This window comes from Melanerpes formicivorus, unplaced genomic scaffold (genome assembly GCF_026170545.1).
Source record: "Melanerpes formicivorus ecotype bairdi unplaced genomic scaffold, bMelFor1.0.p_v2 SCAF_14, whole genome shotgun sequence".
In the NCBI taxonomy this organism is placed as follows: domain Eukaryota; kingdom Metazoa; phylum Chordata; class Aves; order Piciformes; family Picidae; genus Melanerpes; species Melanerpes formicivorus.
Window position 1 is genome coordinate 792,225 of NW_027142366.1, and position 20,792 is coordinate 813,016.

At 64.4% G+C, this 20,792-nt stretch overlaps 1 protein-coding gene across 3 annotated transcripts; it reads right to left on the reverse strand.

The window, feature by feature from the left end:
• Positions 1 to 919: 919 nt before the first annotated feature.
• Positions 920 to 19,529, reverse strand: LOC137445075 (uncharacterized). Of its 3 annotated transcripts, none has more exons than XM_068146492.1 (20): positions 19,457 to 19,529; positions 18,308 to 18,628; positions 17,740 to 17,869; positions 16,872 to 16,965; positions 15,454 to 15,604; positions 13,402 to 13,564; positions 12,779 to 12,904; positions 11,888 to 11,947; positions 10,190 to 10,312; positions 9,635 to 9,790; positions 8,112 to 8,165; positions 7,004 to 7,221; positions 6,148 to 6,224; positions 5,797 to 5,907; positions 4,801 to 4,887; positions 4,241 to 4,348; positions 3,558 to 3,679; positions 3,282 to 3,404; positions 2,627 to 2,669; positions 920 to 1,919 (listed from the first exon to the last, which is right to left on the reverse strand). In XM_068146492.1, exons 2-20 carry the CDS (start codon positions 18,411 to 18,413, stop codon positions 1,842 to 1,844), a joined length of 2,130 nt encoding a protein of 709 aa, XP_068002593.1. In that variant the 5' UTR covers positions 18,414 to 18,628; positions 19,457 to 19,529; the 3' UTR covers positions 920 to 1,841. The 3 variants fall into 3 exon arrangements, with proteins under 3 accessions (XP_068002593.1, XP_068002592.1, XP_068002594.1); XM_068146491.1 differs by having other exon boundaries at positions 11,888 to 11,950; XM_068146493.1 differs by lacking the exons at positions 920 to 1,919; positions 2,627 to 2,669; positions 3,282 to 3,404 and having other exon boundaries at positions 3,593 to 3,679; positions 4,241 to 4,317; positions 11,888 to 11,950.
• Positions 19,530 to 20,792: the final 1,263 nt, after the last annotated feature.

Below are 20,792 nucleotides of genomic sequence, written 5' to 3' on the forward strand. Positions count from 1 at the left end.
CCAGGGGAGGCCTTTCCCCCCCACCCCCAGCTCCAGGGGAGGCCTCCCCCCCACCCCCAGCTCCAGGGGAGGCCTTTGCCCCCCACCCCCAGCTCCAGGGGAGGCCTTTCCCCCCCACCCCCAGCTCCAGGGGAGGCCTCCCCCCCACCCCCAGCTCCAGGGGAGGCCTTTCCCCCCCACCCCCATGAACCATTTCATCATTACCTACAGGAAAATCAGAGAAGGGTTTGGGCTGGGAGGGAGCTCCAGAGCTCACCCAGGCCAAGCCCTGCAGGCAGCAGGGACATCCTCCCCTGGAGCAGGTTGCTCAGAGCCCTCTCCAGCCTCACCTTGAACAGCTCCAGGCAGGGAGCCTCAACCACCTCCCTGGGCAGCCTGCTGCAGTGCTCCAGCAGCCTCCTGGGGCACAACTTGTTCCTCACCTCCAATCCCAATCTGCTCTGCTCTCATTTCAAACCATTGCCTCTGCTCCTGGCCCTGCAGCCCTTTGGGAGCAGTCCCTCTGCAGCCTTCCTGCAGCCCTTCAGCTCCTGGCAGGCTGCTGTGAGCTCTGCTTGGAGCCTTCTCTCCTGCAGGCTGCACAGCCCCAGCTCCCTCAGCCTGCACTCACAGAGCTGTTCCAAGCCCCTGCTGAAGTCTGTGGCTCTCCTTTGGGCCCTGCTCCATCAGGTCCATCTTCTGCTGCTCAGGCAGAGGGGGTGGGCAGGGGCACCTCAGAACGAGCCACCAGAGAGCAGCTTCAGAGCACAGCATGGCCAAGCCCTGCTGCCCAGCAGCAGATCCCCACCAGCAGACTTCTCTGACCTCTGCTGGTCCTGGCTGCCCTTGGGTAGAGCATGAGAGAAGGTGCAGCACCCCCTGGAAGTAAGGAGAAGCCAAAGCCCAGAGCAGGCCAAAGCAGAGCTCACAGGAAGGGAAATGAATCCTCTGGAGCTTTAATGTTGTGTTGCTTTAGAGACAGGCAGAGCCCTGCAGAGAGCCTGGGACAGGAACAGAGCTTAGGAGAGAAGCTGCAACAGCCACTGAAAGCCTTCCATGTGCAAAATACAATGAATCCCATAATATTCCTCCCCCCTTGAGTCAGTTTGGTGTCACAGTGAGGCAAAGGTGAGCAGAAGCCAGGCTGGGAATATTCCTCCCTCCAACAGCTCCAAGCTTCACTTCCACACTGCTCCAGCCAGGGCTAGAGAGGCTCAGCCTGAGTCACCTGCTCAGGACACCAACCCAGCCCCTGGGAAGCTCCAGAGGAGGATTTCTTCTGGCCACAAAGGCAGCTGTGTGCTGCAGGGCTCCTGGGTCTGCTCCCTTGGAAGGAGGAAGAAAGCTTCCAGTCTCTGGCCTCAGGAGTGGCTTCTCTGCTGCCACTGCTGCCCAGCAGGGGCTGTGCAGGCAGCTCCTCCACTCAGCCTGTGGCACAGCTGGGGAGAGGCAGCACAGCTGGAGAGAGAGGCAGCACAGCTGGAGAGAGAGGCAGCACAGCTGGAGAGAGAGGCAGCACAGCTGGAGAGAGAGGCAGCAGAGCCAGAGGCTGCTGGTGCTGCCCATTCCATCCCTGGGTCTCTCTCCTCCATCAGCACCTCTGGAGCTTGGCTTTGCAAAAGGCAAGTGACCCTGGAGGCAGCAGCTTCACCCAGGGGCCTCCAGCAGCCCCTGCTCAGGAGGGCACAGCCCCTGCCCAGGACCTTGGCCTGGGAGCCCACCTGGGGCTTGCCTCCAGTCTGTGTCCAGCTGGGGTCTCTCTGGAGAGCACAACCAAAGCAGAAGGAAGACTTCTCCAGATGAAAGCAAACCCAACCCAAAGATGCTGAAAGGATCAACTCCTCCTGAGGTGTGGCCCAGGGCTACTGCTGCTCAAAGATGTTCATGAAGTTGGAGATCTCCTGCTGAGCTGTGCTGCCAAGGGGCAGGTTCCTCAAGCCCTGGGCAGAGGAAGAAATCTTTGTTAGCCTACTTCAGGCCCTTCAGGATGTCCCTGCTGCCTGCAGGGGCTGGGCTGGGGGACCTGTGGAGGTCCCTTCCACCCCAAACCTCTGAGCACTGTGAGCCACTTCCCCAGCCCTGGGGCAGCAGTGCTGTGGCCAGCAGGACAGGGCAGGGGTGGTGCCCCCTGCTCAGGCCACACCTGGAGTGCTGGGACCAGCTCTGGGCTCCTCACTCCCAGGAGGACACTGAGGGGGTGGAGCAGGGCCAGAGAAGGGCACTGGAGCTGGGGAAGGGTCTGGAGAGCAGGAAGTTGAGAGGAGACCTCCTGGCTCTCTGCAGCTCCCTGAGGGGAGGCTGGAGCCAGGAGGGGCTTGGCTCTGCTCCCTAGCAGCTAGGGACAGGACAAGAGGAAGCAGCCTCAAGCTGCCCAGGGGAGGCTCAGCTTGGCCATGAGGAACAATTTCATCCCCCCCTGGCCCAGGGAGGTGTCTGGATCCCCAAGCCTGAAGGTCTTCCAGAGCCAGAGGGATGTACTGCTGAGGGACTTGGTTCCACCCCAGGGCTGGGAGTTAGAGAGGTTGGACTCCAAGGTCTTGGAGGCCCTTTCCAGCCAGGCCAACCCTGTGATCCCAAGGGGCCAAGGGCTCAGCACCAGCTGCCAGTGGAGCACCTGGGGGTGAGCTGCTGAGCCACAGATACTCACTGCATTGTGGAAGAAGTTGGAGAGATGCTTTGCCCATGGGCACCTGGAAAGCAGGCACAGAGCTCACTCCTCTGCCTAGGCAGGGAGAGACCTGCCCCAGCCCCTGCCCCAGCCCCCAGCCCCTGACCTGCCCCAGCCCCTGCCAAGCCTTCCAAAGCAGCTGAGCCAGCAGCTCCCCTCAGCTCCCACGGGGAGATGGCTCCAGCAGCTCACTGCAGCAGGACAGAGCTCAAGCAGCAGGAGGTCATTAGGTCCTCTTGGATCACTGCTGGAGCACACTGCCCAGCCTCCCAGAGCAGACAGAAGGGGCTGGGAGGGGCCCCAGAGCTCAGCCAGCCCAGGCCCTGCAGGCAGCAGGGACATCCTCCCCTGGAGCAGGCTGCTCCCAGCCCTGTCTCCAGCAGCCTCCTGCTGCTGAGCTTGTCCCTAACACCCAGCCTCAGTCTGCTCTGCTCCCATGTCAACCCCCTGCCCCTTCCCTGCCCCTGCAGGCCTCTGGCAGCAGTCCCTCTGCAGCCCTCCTGCAGCCTCAGGCACTGCAATATAAACCCAGGGAAGAGCCACAAGCAGCAGTGAGCTGAGAGTGCTCCCCAGGAGACAGCAGCAGTGCTGCAGCACAGGGCCTTGCCCCTGGCTGTGCTGGACTCAGACTTACCCCTGGAGGTTCTCTGTGATGATGCTGAGAGCACAGAGGCCAATGGATTGCATCTTCTTATGTCTGCAGGTCAGGAACAGGCAGAGGAATTCCCCCACGTACTGGGGACCCAGGCTTTGCCACCTGAGCAACAGAGCAGAGCAGAGCTGCTCAGAGGCAGCTTCCCCTGCAGCCTCTTGGCATGCTGGACTCAGCAGAGCCCTGGGCTGGCTGCCTGCACAGAGCCAAGGGCTGCACCTCTGCCAAGTGTGCCTCAGGCAGGCAGGGTTCACTCACAGCTTCAGCATTGGAGCCTTCTGGAGGCTCAGGTCCCTCAGGATCAGGGTGACAGTGCCATGCAGGATGTGCTCATCACAGCAGAGGTGGTCCAGCAGCAGCCTCAGGGCCCAGAAGTTATTCTAGGGAGGGACAGAGTGAGGCTGCTGAGAGGAGTGACTGCAGCCCCTGCCAGCCAGGATGAACTGAGAGGGCAAAGCTGAGTGTGCCTGACCCCACAGAGGGGTCTGGGGTGGAAGGGACCTGCAAGATCTCCCAGCTGCAGCTGCCATGGGCAGGGACATGCCTGGTCCAGGCCTGCTCAAGGCCACATCCAACTTTCAGGCTGGGAGGCTCTGGAGCTTGCCTGGCAGCCTGCCCCAGTGCCTCAGCACCCTCCTGGGGAAGAGCTTCCTGAGCTCTCCCCTCTGAAGCCAGCAGCTCAAGCCTTGGCCACAAGTCCCTCCCCAGCTCTGCTGCAGCCCACTCCAAGTCCTGGCAGGCTGCTCTGAGCTCTCCCTGCAGCCTTCTCCTCTCCAGGCTGAAGAGCCCCAGCTCTGGCCCCCCAGGGGATGTGCTCCAGCCCCTGACCACCTCCATGGCCTCCCCTGGGCCTGCTCTAAGGGCTCCACCTCCTTGTGGTGCTGTGGGCCCCAGGCTGCTGTTGCAGTTTGATCACCACTTGCCCTCAGCTCAGCACTCACCCCAAAGGCCAGAGCTATCTCTAGGAAGGAAGTCAGGTATGGCAGGTCACAGAAGAGCATCTGCTGGACTGCTTGCACTGCAAGGATCAGACAAGCCTCATGGTGCAGCTGCAGGGGAGACAGCAGGGAGCAGACACTCAGAGTCCATCCTCCCAGACTGAACCCCTCCAAGCAGCACTGAGCTGCCAGCACCCCAGGCAGAGAGCTTGGCTGCCAGGAAGCCTGGGGGGCCAGGGCAGAGTCCCCTGCCCACAGAGCCTGCTCCAGCTGCTGCCCTGAGGGGCCCCAGGGAGGCAGCAGCTCTCACCCCAGCACAGCAGGGCAACCAAAGGCCCAAGCAAATGGTTCTGGCCCAAGGGTCAGAGGTTTGAAGAGCAAACTGAATGTGGCTCCCCCAGGGGCAGGAACCCCAGAGAGCAGCAGTGGCTGCCACAGGCCCATCCCCAGGCAGCTCTCAGGCTCCTCACTCCCCCCAGAAGCCTTCCCAGGGGCTCAGCTCTGCCCCTGCTGGACCCCAGGCAGGGAACACAAGGAGGTGAACTTCTGCCTTGCACACTTACAGGAGAAGAGAAAATTGCAGGGCAGAAGGAAACACTGACTCTGGCCTTCAGCTCCTCCAGGAGGCCTCCACTGACAGCCAGCACAGCCTGCAAGGGAACACTCCAGGTAAGGGCTGCCCAAAGCCTCTGCCCAGGCCAGAGAGGGCCCCAGAGCTCCTCCAGAGGCACAGAATGGGCTGGGAGGGAGCTCCAGAGCTCACCCAGGCCAAGCCCTGCAGGCAGCAGGGACATCCTCCCCTGGAGCAGGTTGCTCAGAGCCCTCTCCAGCCTCACCTGCAACAGCTCCAGGCAGGGAGCCTCAACCACCTCCCTGGGCAACCTGCTGCAGTGCTCCAGCAGCCTCCTGGGGCACAACTTGTTCCTCACCTCCAATCCCAATCTGCTCTGCTCTCATTTCAAACCATTGCCTCTGCTCCTGGCCCTGCAGCCCTTTGGGAGCAGTCCCTCTGCAGCCTTCCTGCAGCCCTTCAGGTCCTGGCAGGCTGCTGTGAGCTCTGCCTGGAGCCTTCTCTCCTGCAGCTCCCTCAGCCTGGCCTCTCCTGAGCCTCCCCCTGCTCTGTCAGCCTGGGCTGGCTGAGTGCTGAGCTCCTCAGAGCAGGGCAGCTGAGGCCCTGCAGAGCACACAGCCACCTCAGCTCCCCCTGCAGAGCTGCCTCTGTCCCTGTGAGGCAGGCAGCCAGGCAGGGGCTCTGAGCTCCTCACTGAGTTTTGCTGCCTGCTGCCTCTCCCCAGAGCCAGGGCCAGGCACTGGGCTGCAGCAGAGCCAACCTGGGCCTTGCTTGGCTTTCCTCTGGCTGCTCCCTGCTGCACTCCTGCTGCACTCCTGCTGCACTGAACTCCTGCAGCACAGCCCTGCCAAGGGCCATGCCTGGCAGGTCCCACAGGGGCCCTGGGAGCTTGGCCTCAGCATCAGGAGCAGGGCAGTGGCCACACAGGGAGGGAGCTCTTGCTTAAGGCCAAGCAGCACTCTGCCCTCTCACAGCAGGCTGCCCTTACCTTCTGGAAGTCAGGGGGGGGCTCCTGCAGGGACAGGGGCTGCAGGTGCCCATTGCTCTCCAGCTGACTGCTGCTACCCAGCACCATGATCAGGGAGCTCCAACACTTAGGCTGCAACACAGCAGAGTGGGTTACAAAGTCAGGGCTGCCCCAGGGAGCCCTTCAGCACAGAAGCAGCTGCAGAGAGCAGCTCAGCCCCAGCAGGGCTTGGCTGGGAAGGGAGCCCAAAGCTCAGCCAGCTCCAAGGCCCTGCCCTGGGCAGGCTCCCCTCCCCCCAGCCCAGGCTGCTCAGGGCCCCAGCACCCTCCCCAGCAGAGGACTCCTTGATGGGCCCCAGGAGCCCAGACTCACATTCCTGTAGAGCAGGGCACTGCTGTAGAGGAGCTTCAGAGCCTGCTTCATGAGCACCCCATCCTTCAGGGGAGGGCCTGCAAGAGAGCATTCCCACCACTGCTCAGGCAGGAGAGAGGCTTCCTGCAGCTGCCTCTACACCCCCTGACACACAGCACAGAGGCCTGGGGTGGGCTAGGCAGGAAGGGAGCTGAAAGCTCCTCCAGCTCCAAGCCCCTGCCAGGGCAGGGACCCTCCCCCCAGCCCAGCCTGCTCAGGGCCTCATCCAGCCTGGCCCTGAGCACCTCCAGGGAGGGGACAGCCCCAGCCTGCCTGGGCAGCCTGTGCCAGGCTCTCCCCAGCCTCACTCAACAACTTCTTCCTCCTCTCCAGTCTCAGCCTCCCCTCTGCCAGCTCCAAGCCATTTCCCTCACCCTGGCACCCCCAGCCCTGGTCAGGAGTCCCTCCCCAGATCTCCTACAGCCCCTCAGGCACTGGGAGGCTGTGCTAAGGGCTCCCTGGAGCCTCCTTCTCCAGCCTGAGCAGCCCCATCCCCCTCAGCCTGTACCACAGCAGAGGTGCTCCAGCCTCTGCTCATCCCCATGGCCTCCCCTGGCCCTGCTGCATGCTTCAGAGGCCTCCTCCCATGGGGGCAGTGGGGCAGGACTGAGGCAGGGCTGTGAGCAGAGCCCAGGGGCAGCATCACATCACTGCTCCCCGTGTGCTCAGCTGCAAGGCCTCCTTCCTGCCCAGGGCCATGCAGCCTCCTTCAGCCTGGCCACTCACAGCTGGGGTCAGCCCCCTCAGGACCCTGCTGGCCTGGCAGCTCTTAGCTCAGGGAGGCCTAGCCCCAGGCAGCCCCAAGGCAGAGACTTGCCAGCTGCAGTCCAGAGCCCACAGTCCAGGATGTCATTGCCTGCAGGGACACTGCCTGTCCTGAAGATCTTCAGGTAGACCTCGAAGTGGTGGTGTGTGATCCTGCAGGCAGTGCAGCAGGCCAGGCTGCTGACAGGGAAGAGCAGGGAGTGGGCAGCATCCAGGAAGTCTCCAGCCTTGCACAGGTAGAAAGGGATTTTGTCTCTGAGGTCTCTCAGCCTGGAAGGGAGCAGCAGTGGAGTGAGCCAAGGACCCCCAGGCAGCCTCTGCTCCCTGCCTGCTGAGCTCACACCTGCAGTGCTGTGCCTGCTGCTGGGCTGCCTGGCCCAGGGACAGGGACTTGCTGCAGGGGTGCTGAGGGCACTGCAAGAGCTCCCTGCTGAGGAGAGGCTGAGAGGATTGGGCCTGGAGGAGAGAGCCTGAGGGGATCTGCTCAGGGCTGATCAATGCTTACAGGGGGGTCAGCAGGGTGGGACCAGGCTCTGCTCAGGGGTGCCCAGTGAGAGGGCAAGGGGCACAGAGTGGAGCACAGAGCTTCCACCTCAGCATGAGGAGAAACAGAAACTGCTTACAGGTGCTGGCAGCCTCCTGCCTGGAGGGGTTTGCAGCTGGAGGTGGCTGTGAGCAGCCTGCTGTGGTGTGAGGTGTCCCTGCCCTGGCAGGGGGCTGGGGCTGGCTGAGCCTGGAGCTCCCTTCCAGCCCTGCCAGCTCTGTGACTCTAAGGCTGGTGGAGCCCTGGGGCAGGCAGCCCAGAGGTGCTGAGCCTCCATCTCTGCAGGCATCCAAACCTGCCTGGTGTGCTCCTGAGTGACCTGCTCCAGGTGAACCTGCCCTGGCAGGGGGTTGGACCTGACCTCCAGAGGTCCCTTCCAGCTCCACCCACTCTGATTCAGGGGTTTGAGTCCCAGCACCAGGAGTCTCACACCAGGGATGCGCAGCCCTGGCCCTGGCTGGCCACTGCCCCAGCTGAGGGCAGCACTGCTCTCACTCAGCAAGCAGCTGCCAAACTCCTGCTGCTCCCAGCTCCACTGCAGTGCAGGCTGCAGAGCCACAGGCAAGGCAGCCCTGAGCAGGGGGGGAGGAGGAGGAGGAGGAGGAGCAGCACTCACCCGTTGGTGTCGCTGCACTTCACCGCCCGCAGGTAGCGAACAACCTCCTTGTAGCTGGGGAGGAAGGCACAGAGGATGAGGAGGGGAGGAGGAGCTGCAGAGCCACAGCTCAGTCACACACTGACAGGCCATGGAGCACAGAGAGGATGAGGAGGGGAGGAGGAGCTGCAGAGCCATAGCTCAGTCACACACTGACAGGCCATGGAGCACAGAGGATGAGGAGGGGAGGAAGAGCTGCAGAGCCACAGCTCAGTCACACACTGACAGCCCATGGAGCACAGAGGATGAGGAGGGGAGGAAGAGCTGCAGAGCCACAGCTCAGTCACACTGACAGGCCATGGAGAACAGAGAGGATGAGGAGAGGAGGAAGAGCTGCAGAGCCACAGCTCAGTCACACTGACAGGCCATGGAGCACAGAGGATGAGGAGGGGAGGAAGAGCTGCAGAGCCACAGCTCAGTCACACTGACAGGCCATGGAGCACAGAGAGGATGAGGAGGGGAGGAGGAGCTGCAGAGCCATAGCTCAGTCACACACTGACAGAGCTCCAAGCAGCCTCCCACAGCTGCTCTCTGGCCCCTGGCCAGGCAGGGCAGAGCCTGCCTCCCAGCCTCAGTCTCTAGTGACCTGCAGTGCCCAGAGCTCTGAGGGTCCAGAGACCAGCAGCTGAGTGCTCTGCTGCCTCCCACCCAGCCAGGCCTTGCTCCAGCCACCCACACCTAGCAGCTGCTGTGCTGACAGGAACAGAGGAACTCTCACTCCAGCAGCCTCCTCTGGGCCTGAAGTGCTCAGGGGCCTTGGGGCTGCCCTGAAAAGCTGCAAGAAGCTGCTGGGCCTCCTGGGGAGGCACCAAGGGGCAGCAGCAGCCCCCCCTGGGGAGGCACCAAGGGGCAGCAGCAGCCCCCCCTGGGGAGGCACCAAGGGGCAGCAGCAGCCCCCCCTGGGGAGGCACCAAGGGGCAGCAGCAGCCCCCCCTGGGGAGGCACCAAGGGGCAGCAGCAGCCCCCCCGGGGGAGGCACCAAGGGGCAGCAGCAGCCCCCCCGGGGGAGGCACCAAGGGGCAGCAGCAGCCCCCCCGGGGGAGGCACCAAGGGGCAGCAGCAGCCCCCCCGGGGGAGGCACCAAGGGGCAGCAGCAGCCCCCCCGGGGGAGGCACCAAGGGGCAGCAGCAGCCTGCAGGGGGGCTGGGGGTGAGGAGAAAGCTCTTCCCAGCAAGAGGAACTGGCCACTGGGGTGTGCTGCCCAGGGAGGTGGTGGAGTCCCCAGCCCTGGAGCAGCTCAGAAGGGCCTGGCTGTGGCCCTTGGAGCCATGGCTTAGTTGCCAGCAGAGGTCAGGTCTGCTCTGATGATCTCTGGGGTCTCTCCCAACCTGGCTGCTCCTGTGAGCCAGGTCAGCAGGCAGGGGCAGCTCCCAGTGTGCCCTGGGGCACCTCCCCTCCCCCAGAGCTCTGGGAGGTGTGGGGCAGGGCCTGCCCTGCAGGCAGATGCTGAGCTGCTCCCCTGGGGGAGGCCAGGGCAGCCTTACCTCTTCCTGCCCAGCAGCCTCTCCACTCGAGCCTCTATCACAGGCAGAGCCTCCCACAGGAAAGTCTTCCTCCCCTTCTGTGTTCTCTGCCCGGTGAGGTTTTGGCCTCTCAGCACTGTGGTCAGGGACACGTGGTCCCAGGGCACCACGTTCAGGCTGCAGGCACAAAGACAAAGCCTCTGAGCTGGGGCTGCCTCCTGGTGACAGCTCCCTGCCTCCAAGGAGCAGGAGGGTCTGCCAGGGAGCTTTGGAGGGGGAGAGGGGGAGAGAAAAGAAGGGAAGAGGTCATCAGATTCATACAAGAGGCACAGGACCGAAGGGGTTGGGTGGGAAGGGAGCTCAAAGCTCAGCCTGCTCCAAGCCCCTGCCAGGGGCAGGGACCCCTCCCCCCAGCCCAGGCTGCTCAGGCTGCATCCAGCCTGGCCCTGAGCACCTGCAGGGAGGGGACAGCCCCAGCCTCCCTGGGCAGATGTTTCCTGCAGGACAACTACAGAGCAGCCCCAAAGCAGCCCCAACCCCTGGTGAGCCCCCAGGGCAGCACAGCACAGCACAGACCTGTTGGAGAAGCCAAAGCAGTGGCAGGGAAGGGAGATGTACTGAAAGAAACTGACAAACTTCTCATACAGCCCCTTGGGGAAGTCACAGAGCACCAGCATCCTCTGCAGCTTGGTTGTGATCCTGGTTGGGAGAGGGACAAGGGGAAAAGGGAAGGCAAAGTTTAACCCAGAGGCTCCCAGGCAGTGCTCACTGCAGCAGCAGGAAGCAGCCTGAGCAGCTCAGCTCCTGAGAGCACTGCAACCCTCCCAGCCTCACTGCCCCTGAGCTCACTCCAGCACTGGAGGAAGCAAAAACAATTCCTCCCCTGCTCTTCTTCAGGGAAGCAGCAGCAGGAGTGTGGCCAGCAGGGCAGGGAGGGGACTCTGCCCTCTGCTGAGCCCACAGCTGGAGCTCTGGGACCAGCTCTGGAGCCCCTGGGCCAGGCAGCATCTGGAGGGGCTGAGAAGGGCCAGGAGGAGGAGCAGAGGGCTGGAGCTGCTCTGCTGTGAGCACAGCCTGAGGGAGTTGGGGTTGTGCAGGCTGGAGAGGAGAAGGCTGCCAGGAGACCTCCTTGTGGCCTTCCAGGATCTGCAGGGGGCTGCAGGAAAGCTGGGGAGGGACTCTGGAGGGTGTCAGGGGGGGATGGAGCAGAACTAGAAATGGGGAGATGGAGATTGGCTGTGAGGAAGAAGTTGTTGCCCAGGAGGGTGGTGAGAGCCTGGCACAGGCTGCCCAGGGAGGTGGTGGAAGCCTCCTGCCTGGAGGTGTTTGCAGCCAGGCTGGAGGTGGCTGTGAGCAGCCTGCTGTGGTGTGAGGTGTCCCTGCCCAGGGCAGGGGGTTGGGGCTGGCTGAGCCTGGAGCTCCCCTCCAGCCCTGGCAGCTCTGTGACTCCCTAAGGCAAGTCCAGGCCATTCAGGATGGAAATGGGCACAGGACTGAGGTGCCAGCTGCCCTTGTGTCAAGGGCTGAGAGCAGGGAACTGGGTTTTGAGCTCTGCTCAGGAGTCAATTCAGTCATGTCCTGCTGCAAGGGGGTGTGGGGCTGGGGGTGAACTACAAAGCTGAAATGAGAAATGAAGCCAAGAGAGCTTCCTGTCCTGCAGCAGCCCCTGGGGGAGCTCCACTGTCAGATCCCTGGCTCCACTCTGCTGGAGCACCACAGGCTGCTGCTTGGATCTTCAAGAGACACTCTTTATTCTCTGGGTTGCCAGCCCTGAGCAGCTCTACCTTCTGCTTGCCCTCCCAGAAGACTCCTGGATGGTCCTCCAGAAGCAACCCAGCTCCTTGGCCCTGAGCTCCCCATCGAGTTCCTCTCCTCTGAGGCACTCAGGAAGGGCTTTGGTGCTGCTGGGGCTCTGAAGGAGGCAGGGAGGTGCTGCCCTTGCCTGGCACCAGGCAGAGCTGCTGAGAGCTCTGATTTGCAGTTCACAACTGCAGAACCTGAGGTCCTTGCTTGGCAGGCTGATGGCTCCATGCTTGCACAGCCCTCTGCCTCTTGCTGCCCACCTGCAGCCTACCCCCAGCAGCAGCAGCAGGCTGCTTGTGCCCTGCTCCAAAGGGACCAAGAGGGCAGTGGGGCTGTGTTCCACCCCAGAGCTCCTGAGGCCACTGGCAGCAGGCTCACACACCTGGGCACACTCCTGGCTCTTAGGAGCTCTTTCCCCATGCCATGAGGATGGCAGCCCCATGGCACTGGCCCTCAGCACAGAGCTCTTACCTCTGCAGCAGGCAGGGCACAGCAATCTTCAGGGACTCAGGGAGGCGAAGGTTCTGCCAGCTTCTGAGGGGGGAAGGAGAGAAAGGCTAAGCTGGGGCTTGGCTGCTGCCTCCTGCCCTGCTCTCTGCCCAGCTGTGGAAGGCAAACTCCTCCTCAGGAGGCACAGGCAGCTGAGTGCTACTCAGTATGCTCCCAAACAGAGAGAGCACCTGCTCAAAGCACAGTCTGGGCTGAGCCCTGCCCTGCAGCAGCCCCTGCAGCAGCCCCCAGGCAGCAGCAGCCTTTCCCCTGCCCCCTGCAGCAGCCCTTCCCCTGCCCCCTGCAGCAGCCCCTCCCCTGCCCCCTGCAGCAGCCCCTCCCCTGCCCCCTGCAGCAGCCCCTGCAGCAGCCCCCAGGCAGCAGCAGCCCTTCCCCTGCCCCCTGCAGCAGCCCCTGCAGCAGCCCCCAGGCAGCAGCAGCCCCTCCCCTGCCCCCTGCAGCAGCCCCCAGGCAGCAGCCCTTCCCCTGGCCCCTGCAGCAGCCCCTGCAGCAGCCCTTCCCCTGCCCCAGGCAGCCTGAATCAGAGAATCCAAGGCTTGGAAGGGAGCTGAAAACTCCTCCAGCTCCAACCCCCTGCCAGGGGCAGGGACCCCTCCCCCCAGCCCAGGCTGCTCAGGGCCTCATCCAGCCTGGCCTTGAGCACCTGCAGGGAGGGGGCAGCCCCAGCCCCCCGGGCAGCCTGTGCCAGGCTCTCACCTCCCCCACTGGAAAGAATTTCTTCCTCCCAGCCAGGGCTGTGAGCTTCCCACTGCCCTCCCCCTTCAGGAAGGGAGACAGCAGAGCTCTCTCCCCAGGTTCCTCCCTTGGAGACACCAGAGAGCTCAGAGAGCAGCTGTGGAGCTGGGTACTTACAGAGCAGGGTCTTTATGGCCTGCTATCTCCTTAGCTGCTCCCAGAAACATGACAGCAGCAGCCTTGGGACTCTCTTTTTCTGCCTGGTTGAGAAATCTTGACACCAGTGCAAAGACTGCAGAGTACCTGAGGGAGGGAAGCCAGCTTCAGAGTGCCTCAGGGTGGGACTGCACAAGCAGGGCAGCTGTGGGCACTCTGGGGCTCAGGGCCAGAAGCCCTGAGGGAGACTTGCCTCTCCCTGAGGAGGATCTGCAGGCTAAGCCCCAAGGCCTTGGCCCAGGTGTTCCTTTAGGCACACACCAGTGAGCCAAAGTGAACCCTCCTGAACCCCAAACTGGCACAACTCAGGGCTTGACCTTTATGCTTTCCCAGCTTCCAGTGCTGAGGGACATCAGGTGTCCTGCCCAGCAGCATCAACCACTGCAAGCTGCATCCAGGATGCTCTGAAGGGCTGTGCAAACATTCAGCTGCCAGTCAGCAGCTCCCTGGCCAGGCAGCTCCTCTCCACTGGGCCTCTCCCAGACCAGGTGCCAGGACTTGAGTCCCAGCAGCTGATGAAGCAAAGCCAAGCCCTAGGGAGCAGCAGATGCTGCTGGCAGGAGCTGAGCCCTGCCTGAGCTCACCTGTACACCACCTCTGTGCTGCGTGACCTGCAGACACTGCACTTCCCAGGGGGCAGCTTGGGGAGGCAGAAGCATTCCTGAGGCCTGGAATCCCTTCTCTCTCCAGCCAGGTATTTATTGTACTCCACAGAAAGCTCCTGGGTAAACTTTATTAGGAGGTCTCCTAAGAAAGCAGAGATGTGGAAGGGTTGGGGTCACTGTGCTGCTTCTCCTGCTGGGTGCTCAGCTAAGGCAGACAGAGAGCCCCAAGGGCCCCTGCAGAGCATGCACCAAGCTTCCTGCACTGCTCTCCCTTGGCCACAACAGCCCTGCTGCTCCTCCCAGAGGAAGGGAAGCAGGAAGCACACCACTGGAGCTGTGTTTGCTCAGGGCATGGCCCAGGAGGAGCAGCAGCAGCAGGCTGCCACTATAGACACCAAAGCCTCTAGAAGGAGAGCTGCCACTCTGCCCCTCTGCACCTGGAGCACTGTGCCCAGCTCTGGAGCCCCCAGCACAAGGATGTGAGGCTGCTGGAGGGCCCAGGGCAGTGCCACAGAACAAACCACAGAGCTGCAGTGCCTCTCCTCCAGAGGCAGCCTGAGAGCTGGGGCTGCTCAGCATGGAGGAGAGAAGGCTCCAGGGAGACCTTGGAGCAGCCTGCCAGGACCTGCAGGGGCTGCAGGAGAGCTGGAGAGGGACTCTGGGTAAGGGCCTGTGGTGACAGGAAAAGAGCAGGGCAGATTTAGGCTGGCCATTAGGAGAAGCTCTTGAGTGCCAGGCTGGTGGGGCACTGGCACAGGCTGCCCAGGCACTGGCACAGGCTGGTGGGGCACTGGCACAGGCTGCCCAGGCACGGGCACAGGATGCCCAGGCACGGGCACAGGCTGGTGGGGCACGGGCACGGGCTAGAGGCTCCTGAGTGTGGCCCAAGGAGGCAGGCAGGCAGCCCCAGCGGGCAGGGCAGGGCTGGGCAGGGGCTGGGGCAGGGGCAGGGGCTGGGGCAGGGGCTGGGGCAGGGGCTGGGGCTGGGGCAGGGGCTGGGGCAGGGGCAGGGGGCAGGGGCTGGGGCAGGGGCTGGGGCAGGGGCTGGGGCAGGGGCTGGGGCAGGGGCAGGGGCTGGGGCAGGGGCTGGGGCAGGGGCAGGGCAGGGGCAGGGGCTGGGGCAGGGGCTGGGGCAGGGGCTGGGGCAGGGGCTGGGGCAGGGGCTGGGGCAGGGGCTGGGGCTGGGGCAGGGGCTGGGGCAGGGGCTGGGGCAGGGGCAGGGGCAGGGGCAGGGGGCAGGGCAGGGGCTGGGGCAGGGGCAGGGGCAGGGGCAGGGGCAGGGGGCAGGGCAGGGGCTGGGGCAGGGGCAGGGCAGGGGCAGGGGCTGGGGCAGGGGCTGGGGCAGGGGCAGGGGCTGGGGCTGGGGCTGGGGCTGGGGCAGGGGCTGGGGCAGGGGCTGGGGCAGGGGCTGGGGCAGGGGCTGGGGCAGGGGCAGGGGCTGGGGCAGGGGCTGGGGCAGGGGGCAGGGCAGGGGCAGGGCAGGGGCTGGGGCAGGGGCTGGGGCAGGGGCTGGGGCAGGGGCTGGGGCAGGGGCTGGGGCTGGGGCAGGGGGCAGGGGGCAGGGGGCAGGGGGCAGGGGCTGGGGCTGGGGCTGGGGCTGGGGCTGGGGCTGGGGCTGGGGCAGGGGCTGGGGCGGGGCAGGGGCTGGGGCGGGGCAGGGGCTGGGGCGGGGCAGGGGCTGGGGCAGGGGCTGGGGCAGGGGCAGGGGCTGGGGCAGGGGCTGGGGCAGGGGCTGGGGCAGGGGCTGGGGCAGGGGCTGGGGCTGGGGCAGGGGCTGGGGCTGGGCAGGGGCTGGGGCAGGGGCTGGGGCAGGGGCTGGGGCAGGGGGCAGGGGCTGGGGCAGGGGCTGGGGCAGGGGCTGGGGCAGGGGCTGGGGCAGGGGATGGGGCAGGGGCTGGGGCAGGGGGCGGGGCAGGGGCTGGGGCAGGGGCTGGGGGCAGGGGCTGGGGGCAGGGGCTGGGGCTGGGGCAGGGGCTGGGGCAGGGGCTGGGGCAGGGGCTGGGGCAGGGGCTGGGCAAGGCTGGCACCTACCCCCGTGGCGCAGGTCGGCGTCGATGTCGGTCAGCTCCAGGTTGAACATGGCCAGGACCCCGGCCAGGGCCAGCGCCCGCTGCTCCTTCCAGAACCTGCTCTTGTGGTGGGCATTGCAGTGGCACAGGGAGGGCCTGGTCCAGCTCTGGCACTGTTGGCACAAGGCATGCAGGAAGCCCAAAGAGAAGCCAGGACAGAGAGAGCTGCTCAGGGGGCAGAAGAGAGCCAGGGGGAAGTCAGAGCCTGCCAGGGGGAGGCCACAGCTCAGGCCCTGCTGTGCTCAGCCACAGGGAGGGGCTGGAGTCAGGGCTCAGGGAATGGCACAGAAAGGGCAAAGCCACAGCCCTTGACCCTCAACACCTGACAGAGCCACTCCAGGCTGGCAGCCTGCCCCTGGGGAACCAGCAAAACCTTTCTGTGCTCACAGCTCCAAGTTTGCCTAATGCCAACAGCCCCAAAGCAGCTGCAGCCCCCCAGCCCCTGCCCTGCTGCCCTGGGCAGAGGGGAAGCTGGGCTCTGCTATCAGCCCAGTGCAGAGAGCAGCAAACCAGAGGAAAGGTTGGGCCAGAAAGGCTCCTTGGGGCCCCCTGCAGCCTGGCACCCTGTGGCACTGGGGCAGTAAAGCTCATGCCATGGCACACACCAGGTGCCTGAGGCAGCCAGGGGGCCAGCTGCTCACCCCCAGGGAGTCCTGCTCCACAAACTGCCTGGGCTGCTGCAAACAGCCTCAGCTGCTGACTGCACTCAGGAGCACAGGGAAGCAGATCTCATTGAGGAGAGGAGGTGTTAGATCACCACACCCCAGGCAGCACTGATTCCTGCTGTGTGCTTACCGACCACAGAAGGCTTTGGGCTGGGAGGGAGCTCCAGAGCTCACCCAGGCCAAGCCCTGCAGGCAGCAAGGACATCCTCCCCTGGAGCAGGTTGCTCAGAGCCCTCTCCAGCCTCACCTGCAACAGCTCCAGGCAGGGAGCCTCAACCACCTCCCTGGGCAGCCTGCTGCAGTGCTCCAGCAGCCTCCTGGGGCACAACTTGTTCCTCACCTCCAATCCCAATCTGCTCTGCTCTCATTTCAAACCATTGCCTCTGCTCCTGGCCCTGCAGCCCTTTGGGAGCAGTCCCTCTGCAGCCTTCCTGCAGCCCTTCAGCTCCTGGCAGGCTGCTGTGAGCTCTGCCTGGAGCCTTCTCTCCTGCAGGCTGCACAGCCCCAGCTCCCTCAGCCTGGCCTTGCAGCAGAGCTGCTCCAACCCCTGAGCACTTTCCTGGCTCTGCTCTGCCCCTGCTCCATCAGCTCCAGGCCCTTCCTGTGCTGAGTGCCCCAGAGCTGGACCCAGCCCTGCAGGAGAGGTCTGAGCAGGGCAGCAGAGCCTCCTGCCTCCACCAGTGCCTCAGAGCTGCAGAGCTCTCTCCCTGCTCACCTCAGAGGCCAGCTTGTCACAGATGTAGCAGTAGCACTGGCTGCAGACCTCGGCGTTGCTGCCCAGCGGGGAGCAGGTCTCGCTCTCTGCTCGCCTGCAGGGGGAACAGGAAGCTGTTTGTGAAACCAGCGCCAGAGGAGGGGAGCAGGCAGCAGCCTGGCTGCTAGGGGCTGCTGACAGCACCCAGAGAGGCAGGGCAGGCCCAGCACACAGCTGTGGGCAGGGCAGGAGCCAGAGCTGCTCATCAGCCCCTCAGACACTTGGGTTTGTGTTTTCAGAAGCAACAAGAACTTTGTCTCCAAATATCTGGCTGCAGGAGGCCAACTCCTGCTGCTGCTTCAGGCCCCTGGGTGCTGCCATGGCACAGCAGTCCTCACTTCAAAAGTGTGCACAGAAACCCTCCACAGAGCACTCAGTTGGTGGCCTGGGTGCAGAGGAGGCTGCTGGATGGTCAGGGGCTGCAGCACCTCTCCTGTGGGCACAGGCTGAGAGCTGGGGCTGTGCAGCCTGGGGAAGGGAAGGCTCCAGGGAGACCTTCTGGTGGCCTTGCAGTGCCTGCAGGGGGGACCAGGAGAGCTGGGCAGAGGGCTACCACAAGGGCTTGTGGTGATGAGGTGAGGCACAATGGCTCTGAGCTGGGAGAGGGGAGACAGAGACTGGAGGGTGGGGAGACTCTGGCACAGGCTGCCCAGGGAGTGGTGATGAGGCCCTGAGCAGCCTGGGCCTGGCAGGAGTTTGGCAGGGGGATGGACCTGGAGGATCTTTAAGGTCCCCTCCAAGCCAGTCCATGCTGTGGCTCCTGGAGGATCAACTAAGTGTGGGGAAGGACTCCCCCTGCCCCCCTTCACCTCCACAGCAGGCAACATACTCAAAGGGGTGGCTGGTGCAGTCATATCTGGCATGAGGCATCACTTTGGCTTGCTTGCAGAAGGTAACCACCAGCTCAGACTCCTCATCCACCACCACCTCAGACTTCTGCTCTTCCAGGGCAGATTTCTCTGTAGGGGAGGGCAGGGAAAGGAGGAGAGCATTAGGTTGAAGGCAATCATGAAAGGCAATCCCAAATTCCAGCAGACTGTGATATTGACTCTAACAACACAGCCTCAGGGCTGGAGTTCCATTCTCTCACACAGCCTGAGCCCAAGCCAGGGCACACACCACCAGCAGAGGCAATTCCAGCAAGCAGGAATGGCAGGGCAGAGGTTCAGCCTCCACAAGCTCTGTAGCACTCCTAGGGCACACAGCAGCAGCCCTTGAGGTGCCCCCAAAGGCAGCTTGTGCCTGCAGTGCCACCAAAGGCACCCCCCAGGCTATGAGCAGACACTCCCTCCTGCCTGGATCGATGCTCAAGGTCCTCCTGGCAGCAGAGAGCCACACTCCAAGCACACCCCAGGAGCAATGCCTCACAAGTAATCACTGGCAAGACCACCACTCACCCAAGGAGTCCACCAACAGCACTGAGCTCCCAAGTGTGCTCTCAGCTTCATCATCACTGATCAGGATGATGCTCTGCTCTTCCTTCTCATTTTTCAGTGGCCCCATGGTTGTTGGGCTCCAGGGAAATGGTCTGGCAGCAAATCAACTCAGAGAGAGCTCCTGCTCGGGAAGTCCTTTCCTCAGGAAGGAGAGAGGATGACTGCACAGAGACCCAAACTCCTCATCTGTGGTGAGTCAGTCACCCCAGGGTCAGAAACATCCAACCTTCACTGCAGGCAGATCAGAACACATTCCAGTTTCCATCAGCGGCTGAGGGGAGCCTGAGGACAAAGTGGGGAGGGGAGGAAGGGAGAAAGCCACAGAGGAGAAGATGTCTCTTATCTGCTCACGAGTGTCCTTGGAAGGACATCTAACAACTCCTGCTGGCAATAACTTATCTGTCCCTGGTAGGCTGCAGGCACCAGAGGTGCCCAGCACAGAGCTCTTTGCTCCCCCTCCCCAAGCCCCCCAGCAGTGACCCTCACCCCACTGCAGCTCCTGCTCGCTCCAGGCCCGGCTCAGCCCCTCCCCTGCCGGCCCCAACCTCCTCCCGAACCAGCCAGCGCTGTTCGCCCGCCCCCGGCCCCGCGGAGCCCCCCGGAGCTCCCCCTGGAGCCCCCTTACGGCAGGGGGGGTGGAACTGGATGATCCTCGTGGTCCCTCCCAACCCGGACTGATCCTACGACTCCCTCTCCCCTTAGCTGACCCTCGGCGCTGCTCGGCTGCTCCCTTGCGCCTCGACCAGTCCCATGCCCTTCACCTGCCCTCCTCGCCCCCCAACTGCCCCCCGTCCCCCAACTGCCTCCCCCCCCCGAGCTCTCGTACCCCCCCAACTGCCCCTTCCCCCCCCCCGACCTCTCGTACCCCCCCAACTGCCCCTTCCCCCCCCCCCCGACCCCTCGTACCCCTTCCCCCCGCCCCCAGCTGCCTCCTCCGGCCCCGCGCGGCCTCCGCGCACCTCCCGCCCGCCCTCTCCCAAGCTGCGTCCTGCCTCCCGCTCGGCCCCAAGCGGCCCCCAGACATCCCGCCCCCTCCCCCGCCCCTCAGGCAGTGCCCCCAGGGCGCAGTGCCCCCACTCCTGCCCCTTCTCCCGGGGCGCTGTCCCTCACCGCCGGGCCGGAGCCGCCGCCGAGCCCGCCCGCGCGCCCCGCCACTCTTTGAACGAGGGAGCGCTTCCGGCCATGGCGACCCCGGACGTCAGCCGCGCCCCGACGCTGCCCCGCGCGACTTCCGCCCTGGCGGCGGCGCGGCAGGGCTACGGGGGCCGCCATGTCTGGTGAGGGCAGAGCGGCGCGCGGGGTGCTGGCGCCAGCCCCGCCCCGCAGCGGCGGCGGCTCCGCGGCGCTCAGGCGAGGGCTGCCCCGGGCACGGTGCGGGGGCGAGGTCGGCATCAGTGCGGCAGGGCAAGGGGGAGGCGATGACAGTAGAGTGCACTGGGCTGGAAGGGGGCTCCAGAGCTCGCCCAGTCCAGCCCCTGCGGGCAGCAGGGACATCCTGCCCTGGGGCAGGCTGCTCGCAGCCTCCTGCAGCCTCCCCGTGAGCGCCTCCGGGGATGGGGCTCCAGCTGCTTCCCCGGGCAGCCTGCTGCAGTTCTGTTCACCGTGCAGAGCTTGTTCCTAGCATCCAATCTATTCCTCCTCCCATTTCAAACCATTGCCTCCCGTCCCGTCGCTGCAGACTTTCGGGAGCAGTCTCCCTGCAGCCTTCTTGCAGCCCCCTTCAGGTGCTGGAAAGCTGCTGCGAGGTCTCCCTGGAGCCTCCTCCGGGCTGCACACCTCCGGGCTGCACACCTCCGGCTCCCTCAGCCTTTCCCCGTAGCAGAGAGGCTCCAGCCCCCTGCTCATGGCCCTCACCTGGACCCTCTCCATCAGGTGCACGACCTCCTTGTGCCGATTCCATCTCCTTTGTGGGGCAGCGTTGTGCCTGAGCCCCACAGGTGACAATGCACATGTGCCAAGCTCAGTGGCCCCAGATACCTGCCCATGAGAAGCATTCATGCTTCTGCAGGACATGTGTGGCCAGCAGGTACAGGCAGCTTCTCCTTCTCCTCCACTTTGCCCTACTCAGGTCCAGCTCTGGGCTCTCCAGTTCAATACAGACAGGGAACTGCTGGAGAGAGTCCAGCAGAGGCCACTGAGATGCTGAGGGGCAGCTCTGTGAGGAGCAGAGGCTGAGAGCCCTGGGGCTGAGAGCCTGCAGCAGAGCAGCCCCAGAGGGGAGCTGAGCAATGCTCAGCAAGAGCTAAAGGCTGGGGGGCAGGGGGCTGGGGCCAGGCTCTGCTCAGGGGTGCCCAGGAGGTTCCATCTGAGCAGGAGGAGAAACTTCTTTGGTGTGAGGCTGCTGGAAGCCTGGAGCAGGCTGCCCAGAGAGGTTGTGGAGTCTCCTGGTCTGGAGAGCTTCCAACCCCCCTGGGCACTGTGCCCCTGGGCAAGCTGCTGTGGGTGC

Bases quoted from the DNA above. Each gene is read 5' to 3' on its own strand.
- LOC137445075 (XM_068146491.1), bottom strand. From the start codon at position 18,413: ATGGGGCCACTGAAAAATGAGAAGGAAGAGCAGAGCATCATCCTGATC. The intron at 4,349-4,800 runs GTAAGTGTGCAA...TCTCCCCTGCAG, and splicing joins CTGCAATTTTCTCTTCTCCT to CTGCACCATGAGGCTTGTCT. The intron at 3,405-3,557 runs GTGAGTGAACCC...TCTGTTGCTCAG, and splicing joins AAGGCTCCAATGCTGAAGCT to GTGGCAAAGCCTGGGTCCCC.